Source organism: Lucilia cuprina, chromosome 3 (assembly GCF_022045245.1).
Source record: "Lucilia cuprina isolate Lc7/37 chromosome 3, ASM2204524v1, whole genome shotgun sequence".
Lineage (NCBI taxonomy): Eukaryota > Metazoa > Arthropoda > Insecta > Diptera > Calliphoridae > Lucilia > Lucilia cuprina.
The window spans coordinates 10,244,046-10,256,476 of NC_060951.1; the positions used below are offsets into that span (position 1 = coordinate 10,244,046).

At 31.8% G+C, this 12,431-nt stretch overlaps 2 protein-coding genes across 3 annotated transcripts in view; both read right to left on the reverse strand.

Moving 5' to 3' along the window:
- Window positions 1-12,431, reverse strand: part of LOC111681149 (flotillin-2) — a 347,120-nt gene that overhangs the window by 282,297 nt on the left and 52,392 nt on the right. The gene's annotated exons all lie outside the window — the stretch shown is intronic.
- Window positions 9,217-11,713, reverse strand: LOC111681986 (glucose dehydrogenase [FAD, quinone]). The gene has a single exon (XM_023443898.2). The coding sequence runs from the start codon at window positions 11,412-11,414 to the stop codon at window positions 9,543-9,545; it is 1,872 nt and encodes a 623-aa protein (XP_023299666.2). The 5' UTR covers window positions 11,415-11,713; the 3' UTR covers window positions 9,217-9,542.

Here is a 12,431-nt window from a genome sequence, read left to right on the forward strand (position 1 = left end):
CTTTTTGGTACTTTTTCGTTCTTCAAAAGGTACAAAAGGCTTTAAACACATCATGGTGAAGGGTATATAAGATTCGGCACAGCCGAATATAGAAATCTTACTTGTTTTAATTTATTTTCTGAAACAAAATTGTTTAAAACTCGCGATTTGATTCGCAAGCCTAAAAGTATGCAAATTTATGAATACTAAAGCAAACGATAGGAATGTTTTGCAAAGTTTTTTTTTTTCACTAATTCCGGGTAAGTCAAGCCTTTGCAATTGTCAACACTTGAGTATTCCATTTAAAATACTAAAGCTAATTAAAATTTTAAGAAACCAAAGAAATATTTAAAGAAAACAATAGGTGTGTGAAGCAGTTAATACAAATCTAAAGAGTGTGTAACACTACAGGGATTTTGTATTACAAAAAAAGAACATTCTTAAGTCTCGTCAGTTTTCAAATTAATAAATTCAACTAAAATACTTTAACTAATTGTATTCAATCGTTTTTTAATAATTTTTTTTATAAAACATGTGTTTTCATATTGTTTTCAAATAAATCTCTGTAATTCCTTTAATACCTAAAAATTCATTACAACACCAAACACACATGCAACTCATGTGGCAAATTGCAATTTCTTTATGCTGGCTGCAGTTGTGTACATGGGTGTGTGCCTGTCAACCCTCCCTTTAAGCTTCAGGGGATTATAAAGCACTTGTAGCCTGGCTGCAGCAAGGATAAAAGGACATAAACGCCAGTCAATGTAATGAACAATTTTATGGCAAATTTTAAAATTAATACTCTTCTTGCAACCCTTATAACGCCATGTCTCAACAATGATTATGTAATTTATTTTATTGCAGTTTTTTTCATTTTTTGATTTTTTTTGCTGTACAAAACAACATTAAACAGTATTTGAAATACATATTTGTTCTTTTTTTGGATACAGCCGGCTGGAGGTGTAAAAAACGCATTTTTTGTTGTTGTTGGTTTAATTTTTTTGTAATAAGGGGAGTTAAATTGATATAAATGTCACTTTAAAGTGTTATAAATAAATTTTTGGGCAAAATTTTGTTGCAAATCTTTATGTTTTTAATTTTCTTTAAAGTTTACAGTGTTTTTGTTTAAAATGTTTACAGTTTTGTTTTTTATTAACTGTTTACAGTTTGAGAGCCACTATTAAAAGTAAAGCCTACTTTTAGGCTGTCTGTAATTTAGTGCTGCCAGTTTAAAATTTGTTTGAATGCTGAAAATTTCGGAAATACCTCAATATTGTGAGTTGTTTAGTATTTTTATAAATTTTAACCTTTAGTCCTTAAAATGATACCTCATTAGGACCAAATTGGAAGAAAATATTTATAAATTTTCTGTAAAAACTTTTTCAAATATTTTAAGTTATTTACGCCCTGAGTGTGATCTACACGAGTATATTTTTAAAATCACTAGGTCCATGGGGCCTAGATTGAATGCAAATAAATCAGACCATCTCATAAGTCTTTATAGATATAAGTCATCCACCATTATAGTCAATATGGAAATTATACCTGATAAAAAAAGGACAGCTCTATGTTATTGTCCGACTTTGATACATGGCCCTTAGAAGGATGCAAATAGATATCTGGTATTAGTCGTTTGTAAATCACAAAAGATATAGATACTACAACTTATCTAGTTCATTACTCTATATAATTGTAAAGTATTCGTTGTTCAATTAGAACGATTGGGTCCGATACTCTCATTTTAGTATCAGTCATAATAGTCATTTTGGAAATCATTTCAGATTATGAAACGATAGCTTATCATTCTTAATAAGTGCCAGACTTTGGAATCTTTAAGCAACCAGGCAAAAAAGGAAATTGTATTCCAAAGTATTCGTTGTTCAATTAGAACGGTTGGGTCCGACACTTTCATTTTTAAAGTATTTAAGTTATTTGACCCTTTATTTCTATTTTACCCTTCGGCAATTCTATGTAATTGTCGGCTTTGCACCATGAGCCTTAGAATAGAGGCAAATATAGCACGTTTTCAAGGATGTCTGGTATCAGTCATTATAGTCATTTTGGAAATCATACAAGATTATGAAACGATAGCTTATCATTCTACATAATTGTCTGGTTTAGGAAACTTTAAACAACCAGGTAAAAGAGAGGATATAATATTCCGATGTATGTTGTGTTGAACTAGAACGATTGTGTACTAATCTTTAATTTTAGTAGTATATAAGCTTTTGTCTCTTTATATGTTACACTACTGATCCTTTCATTTTTTATTTCTCCATTTTTCTTACTCTTTCTTTTTTCATACACTCAGACTCAAGTGTTTCTTTCGAACTTGAAATACTTGATCAATCTAATATCTGACCATTGCAGCATCGTTGTAGAATGTTCGGCAATCTATAAATCATATATGAAGCTTTCCTCGACAACTGGGATGGCCTCTATTGTTTCGATTATAGCACATACATAGATACGTATTTGGTAGACAGAAGTATAATTTTCATAAGAAATCTTTTCCTTACATATAGTTGTTAGACTGCGGTAGGTCTTTGCCATTACCAGTACAACTGGTAAAATATGCATTTTTTTAAATATGGAAATATCACCAAGCTATACAATCCGCCTGCAAGATTCTTCACACAGAGGCATTTCGATCAAAAGTAGAATAATTGTTGTCTCCAAGTTTCGATTTCGAGATCATAGGAACTCTGCCATACTGCTGTTATGGCCTCCGATGTTTCGGTAACAGTACTTAGATACGGATTTGTTAAATAGAAATAAAATTTCCAGAAGACATCACTTCTTAATCTCATGTAATTGTCACACTGCGGTCTTTGCCATTACCAAGTGCAATTAGTTATGTAAACATTCCGCTTGTGAGACTTTTCACTCAGAGCCACAGAATTTAATTCCCTTCTATTTTTCTCTTTAAATTAGGAAAACGAATGAAACCACTTCAAACTATCGAAGAGGAATTGACATTCGTTTGAAGTTATGATTTGCTTAGAGTTTTAATCAAATTATTTACTATATTATAGTTATCGAAATGGAATTCTCGGTCAGAACCCAATACTTTATAAAGCCGATCTACCAACTTGTTATTATGAGAATCATTTTTCTGTTAAACTTCTAATTATATCGGCACCACTTCTCTATGTATCGGCAACACTATTTAAAAGACTTTTTCGGAATGAAACCACTTCAAACTATCGAAGAGGAATTGACATTTGTTTGAAGTTATGATTTGCTCAGAGTTTTAATCAAATTATTTACTATGTTATAGTTATCGAAATGGAATTCTCGGTCAGAACCCAATACTTTATAGAGCCGATCTACCAACTTGTTATTATGAGAATCATTTCTCTGATAAACTTCTAATCATATCGGCAACACTTCTCTATGTATCGGCAACACTATTTAAAAGATCGAAATACGATTTCCTCCAATAAATCAAGATGTGCTTGTTACACTCACAAGGGTCAGTTTGCGGTAGGTAAACTTCGAAACAAATTCTATTAAAGAAGTGATCAGCACTTTTTTGTCCGAAACATATGTTCACACCTCTGCCTTATTCTTCCAACTATTCCTGTGATATCAACTCACTTAACTTAAAGTCTCATCGTAAGTGTAAGTTGAATCGGTAAACAATATTCTCTTCCAGCGGTATTACTACCACCAATAGACCTCTCCCATTACCAACACACGACGAAGTCCGAAACAATTCCCATACTACTAGTTATATATGTTCCCAGCGAAAACATTCCATCCCCGGTAAGATGTTTAAATGCTAAAATTTACTTAAACAATAGCATTTTAAGCCATTATTTTAACATGATAATATCATTGACAGCAACTACTTACCACAATTGCTTACAAGTAATTAGAAAAATAAGTCAATGGAAATTGTGTGGAAAATCGTTTGCAGCTTCTATATCATTACGCCGGAGCTGTCGAATGAATTACAAAGTATTTATATACTACCTTATTAATAAGATGTTATTAAAATACTTCTATGTAATCAGAACAGTTCATTCATTCCCGGGTAAGGTGTTTAAATGCTAAAATTTACTTACACAATAGTATTTTAAGTCATTATAACATTATAATGTCATTAGGGGCAAGCACTTACCACAATTGCCTTCAAGTAATTAGAAAAATCATTCTATGGAAACCGGGTGAAGTTGACTATTGAAAGTATGTACCCACCGTATTAATAAGAAGTTATAAAAGTACTTCTATATAATCAGTACGGTATGTAGTAGTCATTGAAGAGTATGTTAATAGGTAAGTGGTTAAAATTGCAAGTCATTTACAATTTTTTGCTGGGCATGGTTCTTGATTTGATTTTAAGTCCATCCAAGAAATTTTATAGAAGAAACTAACGGGATTAATGTTAAGGTAAAACTTGTTTTAAATAGATTTTCATTAGGGATTCAGAAGAATTAAAGCGCTGCTCTAGATTAAGTTTGATAATGTAGTTGCATTGTCGCCCGAAGTTCCACGAATGATCGTTAAAGATAATTCGATCTTATAACAATTGATTTGGCAGACTTCTTTAAAACATTGTAGCTGCTAGAAACTGTGAAGATTTGTTATTTCTGCTTGAAAAGAAACCTTAAGCTTGATCTCTGCTAGGTAAGTTGTGTACTCTGCTAGACTAGAGGTTGTGGGTTTGATACCCCTTAGAGGCACTGCTTAGAAAGGGCACAACAGGCCCCATAGAGACCTTGCTTACGATCCTTTCAAACTAACTAACTATTCCTTCCAATCTAACTTACTGATCCTTTCAAACTAACTAACTAACTAATTAAGCTAATAGAACTCTTAAGATGTTTCAACTTTAAAAGAGTTTCCAAAAACTGTTGGATTCTTTTGGCTGTTGGCATTTCTATAGAATTAAAACGTTTGAAATTTTTCAAATAATAAACCAGCTTTTATAATAAAAAACCAAGACTATTGAAATCGTGAGTTAATTAAACAACATTTAAATGAATGATCTTTTGCAATTTACTTCCGCTTTCGGCAAACAACAACAGCAACAGCAGCAGCAGCATCCGCCAAAACAAATATTTGAAATGATAAAAAAAAGAATAACAAATAAATGTTTGTTTAACAAAAAAAAAAAAAAAAAAGAAACAATAATACAATAACAATAAGAAACAACTATAAAAACTATAAAAATTAAATATTTGTAAATTTATATTGTATTAAAGTGAATTATCATAATTAGTATAAAATTTTTTCAAAAATCAAGATCATAACATATGAAGAGGTGTAGCAACGCTGACGTTGCTCACGAGCTGATCGAGGCTCAAGCTAAAACTAATTTTAACAAGATTTTAATTCACAAAAAGAAAAAAACGATAGACAACTGTTTTCCAAATTTGGAAAATGAAAACAAAAGAAAAATTTTAAAATATTTCATAAAGAAAAAACATTGACATTGAATACAAAAAAGGGGGAGACCATGTGAATTTTATCACGCTGCTGCGCAGCAGATGATGTTGCTGATGATGAGAGGTGTCGACCATGTGAATTTTATCATGATGCTGCGCAGCAGTTGATGATGTTGCTGATGATTGTGATGAAAACAATGTATGCAAAATCATCTAAAATTTTATGAATTTGGAAAAACAACAAATCATATAGCAAAAAAAAATATTCAATGTCAATGTTAAACGGTAAATAATAATAAAAAATTCAAATTTGTTTTAAACAAAATGAAATGATATTAAACCTCTAAGTCTTAGTTAAGTTATAGCTAAAACACCTTAAGCTGTTTGTTATACTTGATCCATGTTTCTCTATTTCACTTGATTTATTTCAACATTTGTGTGTGTGTGTTTTTTTATTGTTTTTAAATTGAATTTATTATTTATTTGATTAGTAATACTATTTACCAAGAGCTAATATATTGTTTATTCCGTTAAATATTTGCCCTTTTAATTAATATTTTAGCGCTTGTTTAAGACACCTTTTCATCTCACAAATATAAGTCAAAAGGTGTTAATTATCATAATTATATGGATAGATTTATTTGGCGCATATTTGGTAATTGTTGCATAAATATTGATTTTTGATGTTTCTTTTTTTTTGTAAATTGTCTAAAAGACAATGACAGCTTATAATTTAAACATTTTAATGTTGCTAATAATCTAATAAATATTAATTGTTGCATTAATTAGCAGATTCTTGTTAAACTTGTTTTTATGGGTTGTCAGGGAAAGTAATCGTTAAATTTAAATTAGAATTATTTTGCAATAATAATTTAAATCAAAAATATATGTATAATCATGCTTGACTTTAGACTCGTGGCTGAAATTAGGAAATTCCCAAAATTGTTGTAAAAATAATAACACTGCCCAGCAACACAACTTCCAAAGAAGCGAAAAAGAAGTAAAATCTATTCCATGGAAGTACTGAAGAAGTCATAAAGAAGTGATGTTTTTAACACTGGCATGTCATAGGAGGGATGTTCTTTTTTTATTTGATTCCAAATTCACTAGATCTAAAGTCATTCTCAGAAAGTAATTTATATGTTATGTTTTTAGAAGTTCTTAGGAAGTGAAATTGTAGTTTGACGTAAATTTGGATTGATTTCTCATCTATGGAAGTCAAAAAACATCACTTCTTTAGAAGGTAAATAAATGCACCTAGTGCTGATTTTGAAGCAGTGATAAATGTTATTCTTTTGCAAGTACTTCGTTTCATTTTTATTTGCAATTTATCGTTAAATGTTTTGAATTATGCTACATATGAATAGGACTCTAAATCTATCCACTACAATAGGTTTAAGAGATATCTAAACCATAATGATCCTCTGGGTTAAAATTTTTCCCATTTAGTCGTACGATTTCAGAGAAATCAGTTTCTCCTTGTACCAACTGTAGACTTATTAAAGACTTGTTGACCGGAGATCGTGTGTTCTTACCTGAGCACTCGCTAGACCCGGTAGAATTTTGTTCTTCGGACTTGTGTATGTTAAACCTAACAAACTAACTAACTAACTAACTAACTAACTAACTAACTAACTAACTAGCTAACTAACTAACTAACTAACTAACTAACTAACTAACTAACTAACTAACTAACTAATTAACTAAATAAATAACTAACTAACTAAATAACTAACTAGCTAACTAACTAACTAACTAACTAACTAACTAACTAACTAACTAACTAACTAACTAACTAACCAACTAAATAACTAACTAACTAACTAACTAGATAGCTAGCTAGCTATCTATCTAGCTAGCTAACTAACTAACTGACTAACTAACTAACTAACTAACTAACTAACTAACTAACTAACTAACTAACTAACTAACTAACTAACTAACTAACTAACTAACTAACTAACTAACTTACTAACTAACTAACTAACTAGTGAGGAGGACTCAAAATCTAATCACCACAATAGGTTTTAGAGATATTTAAAGTTCAAAGAAACTATAATGGAGACTTATAATGACATAGGCCTCTGGGTTAAAAATTTCCTCATTTACATCAAGATTTCAGAGAAATCAGTTTCTCTTTGATCGTGGTTCAGTTCTGATCAGAGCACTGGATAGACCCGGTAGAGGTTTGTTTTGCTGATTTGAGTATGAAAAGCCTTTCAATAACTAACTAACTAACTAACTAACCAACTAACTAACTAACTAACTAACTAACTAACTGACTACATAAGTAACCCCTTAATCCCAGAGAAAATCATAAGGAGCTTCTAACAATTTGTCAAGTCTTGTTAGTGAAACATGACAGTCTACATCATGACAGATGTGTTCCATGGATTCTTCTGTCATTATTGTTAAGTTTTAGCTCCGAATAGTATGTCTATAAGAAGACTTAATGAAAATCTCTCAAGAACCAAAGTCGTTTGCAAAGAAAATATGAATATGCTTTTCTGAAACCTTTTCGTCCAACTACGAACCGTTCACCTTTGCATTTCCCCGAATTAAATCGTTTAAAGGAAGTCAAATCAATTCGACAGAGTGTCGTCTATTTGGGGACATTAATACTTAGATAATTATGGTCGACGTCACTATATTTAGTTCTCAGTTAAAAAGTTTAAGTTTAAAAACAGTACAGACGTTAGGATATATAATTTAAGACCATCGTCGAAAAAAAACTTTCCCTGCCAATACCCTTAACGGTTTTTGAGCCACAATAAGATCTCCTCATCCAGAAATTTAGTGTTTGCTGTATAATTTTCTCTCGATAGTATTCTAAGTCGAAAGATCTTACCAAACCTTGATGTGATCATATTTCAGTGAGCCTTAACATATAGTTTTGCAGAAATACATAGAAGATATGTCAACCAATACCTCCAGGCCGGTTGGGGGCGTTGTTCTCATGGCACAAGACAACCTTTGTACTGTAGTCAAGAAGACTTGTAATCCGTGTGCAAAATCTAAGGTCTGAAACTGCTTAAAACATTCATGCTATAAAATCAAATCCAAATCTGACATCAATTCACCTAAACAGAAAGGGTTCTTATTTGGAATTTTATTTATGACTCCTTGAACTCTTTTTTTTCCTTCGATCCAGATATATTTAAAATAGATTATGGTAAACACATTCAAACTCAGTCAAATATATATTAATTGTTAAAGTGTTAGTGGTGCTGAGTGTTCGGAATAACTGAGACTTATAACCTATAGCTGCGGAAGTTCTTCCATGTCTATTAGCACTTGGATCAATGAGGCCCCTTTGTAAATGACGGTAAAAAGAGATTGAAGAAATGGAAAATTTTGTAAAAGGAAGGAATAAAGTAGAGGATAGAGTAAAGATTTCAAGGAACAAGTAACCTAAATACATGCTTCTTTGCCGACTAGACAGATTACGGAATCAAACACAACTGAACCATTCTAGAAGAGATATTTGTCAAAGTACAGTTTCTAGAGTTCGATAAGAAGATGAGCTATAGCATTTATCTTTATTTTTCCCCGATTTCATTGAAGTCTTATCAGAGTAAAAAAATTCAAAAAGAAGAAAAATTTAATTTTTTTAAAAAATATTTTATTTTATTTACAAAATTTCTTAAAATCTAAAAAAATCAGTTCTTATTAAAATGACCTAAAAATAAATGTAATTTACAAAATTATACTAAACATAATTTTAAGATAAAATCACAACTTTTTAACAATTTGCAACAAGAGATAAGTGACAATTTTCAAAAAAAAGCACAACAAAATATTATTTAATTTTTAAAATAATTATAATTGTAACATAAATTTTTGGCAATTTTTTTCTATATTTTGAAAAGCAAAATTTTTTGTCACTTATCTCATTTTTGTCGAAATAAATTTAGTTAAAACTAATGACTACTTAAAACTTATATAATAAGTTCTTAAGAAATTTAAAATATAAAAAAAAAACACGAAAACGAATTTATATAAAATTAGACAATTTAAAGGTTTCTGCCAATAAAATTTTCATAATTTTTTCCAAAATTTTCCTTAACAGTTTTTATAATTAAGTATAAAATATTTGCGAAAAGTTTCCCCCCCTTTAATAATTTGTTACTAATAAAACTATATTTTACACACCACTTCCTTTGAACCTCTTTAGTAAGGTATAAAACCATGATCTTGTTTAATCATATCGGCAGCCTTTTCAGCAATCATAAAAACGGGACCATTAGGATGGCCAGACATAATTTCTGGCATAATACTAGCATCGGCTACACGTAAATTCTTAATACCATGTACTCTTAAACGGGAATCGACTACAGCTGCTCTATCCGATTTAGGACCCATTTTACAGGTTCCCGAGTAGTGATAAATGGTGAAGGTGAAATGTTTAACATAACATTCCCAATAGGCATACGATTTGTAGGGATATTTCTTGCAGGTAGGAATTTTACGTTCCCATAGTTTGGCATTGATTTTCTGGAAACCAGGTTTTTCCATAAGACTGAGAGCCTTTAAGAGACCTCTCACCGAGATGTCCACATCGTAAGGATGATTAAAATAGTTGGCAAAGATGAGAGGATATTTAGTGGGATCGGCAGATTTCAACATAATACGACCACGACTTTTAGGTCTTAGAATCATGGGGAATATCATGAAAGCATTCAAATCTCTATCTTCAATTTCGGCAAATATACTGTCATAAATGGATTTCTTTAAACCAAAAGCTCTAGAGATGGCAGGATTGGAGGACATGGAACCACCCACCAAAAACAGTTCAATATCTGGCCAACCATCTACCAAATTGGGATGATCTAAATCCCAAAAGGCCATAGCTTCACAGCCACCAGGTGAACCATAAGGACCGGATTGACGATTAAACAGATTTAGTAACGTGGGTTCAGCAAAGTCCTCAAAATGTAGAGAGGTAGCATTGGTGGTAAAGGTAACAGCTGGGGCAGTATGATCTTGTAAATTATAACCCACAGCCAAATCCGCAATAGGTTTAATACCAATTTCTCTTAAATGTTTGGCGGGACCCACACCAGATAACATCAATAATTGCGGTGAATTGATGGCACCAGCCGACACAATAACTTCACGTCTGGCTAAGACTTTTTGAGTTTTACCATCAGTTTGTACCATAATACCATAAGCAGTTTTGGTTTCAGGATTAATAAGAATCTTGGTGACCAAAGCATTTTTCTTAACATGTAAATTGGGACGTTTGCCCTTAATGGGATAGAGGTAGGAACGGTTAGAACTCCAGCGGGTAGCATTGCGTGTAGTGGTATGTAGATAAGCAACACCATTTTGTATGTGACCATTATAATCACGATACTTGAGACCATCCTGTTGAGCGGCCTCAACAAAAGCATCAGCTATTTTGGAACGCCAATTGATGTAGGAAATCTTAACAGGACCTTCACGTCCCACCATATCTTCATCGGCATCGGGTACACTAGAGCCTTCATATTTCTTGAAATAAGGCAAAACATCCTTAAAACTCCAACCCTCATTACCCAATTCAGCCCATCTATCATAATCACGACGATTGCCACGTGTATACATCATATAATTCAAAACCGAAGAACCACCCATAACCTTGCCTCTGGGCCAATTGCATCTATTATTGTTCATAGCCAAACAGGCATGATCTGATGGTTGTGTTCTATATTTCCAATTCATTTCACCCAATTGCAAGAAATGAGCCACTATGGGTACATCCATAATTAAACTTTCCGGACCACCAGCTTCTAGCAATAGTACCTTCCATTTGGGATTTTCTGATAAACGAGCGGCTAAAGCACAACCGGCAGTACCAGCACCCACAACTATAAAATCATATTCACCTTCCATGGTGATGGTATTATCGTAATTTTCCAAATTTACATCATTTTGACCGCGACGCAAAAAGTCTATAGTTTCGAGTATAACATTACGTTCTTGGGCCCATGATATGGCCAGCAATATACTGGTAAGGGCCAAAAGACCCATCAACGGCACTCTTTTACACAATTTTAACATTTTGAAATTTTATTTTTTAAAATTTTATTAAAAATAACACTTTTTCAATTATAATTAAATGTGTTGCGTTTTTTGTTTTAACAATTTAACATAATAAATTTGTAATTATTTTATTACTATTATTATAGCTTTTTTATAGCTTTTGACTTTATACTCCGTAAGTTCTTTACTTAAAGTTCTGTTCTATTCTTAACACTCGACCCGTTAACGAACCGTTGAGTTGGAAATCTAAACTCTAAATGTTTTAAGACGCGTTTTATGTATCGTTTATAATAAAGCTAACACATCTTGTCCGTCCAATCTCTATACGTCTCATGGTGCTGAATAAAACTTCTTAAAATTAATAAAAAAAATACTAAATTAAAAGTAACAACAAAAACAAATTCAACTACTCAACTATTTGTATTCACAAGTTCTTAATGAGTATTTCTTTTGTTGCTCTCTAAAAAGATTGAAAATTCCAAAAAAAAAAACAAATACAAAATAATCTACGGAAACTTTGTTCATAAATTACCAGTCGTACAAAAACAAATACTGTGATCTAGCCAAAATCGCAAAAACTGGTTCGCTTTGGCGAACATTTGGTCTAGTCGTTGGCAATAGTGCCACAACATCGTCGTGCATGTTGTTGACGATGATGTTGATGGTGATTATGATAGTAGTAGTGGTGTTGGTTGTTGCTTAAGTTTGATATTGGTGTTTGAACTTAAACTTTTCAAAGCGCAATATTATTTTGGCGCTTAAAATATTGAGCGTCAATTGAAGTTGATGAATAAAGTTGCCAGATTGTGGGCAGTACCATAGTGGGTATAAAATGGGAATTATGACTAGACTATATACTAGACTATAGACTAGACTACAGACTAGACTATAGACTAGACTATGGACTAGACTATAGACTAGACTATGGACTAGACTATAGACTGGACCATAGACTAGACTATAGACTAGACTATAGACTAGACTATAGACTAGACTATAGACTAGACTATAGACTAGACTATAGACTAGACTATA

Bases quoted from the DNA above. Each gene is read 5' to 3' on its own strand.
- LOC111681986 (XM_023443898.2), bottom strand. From the start codon at position 11,414: ATGTTAAAATTGTGTAAAAGAGTGCCGTTGATGGGTCTTTTGGCCCTT.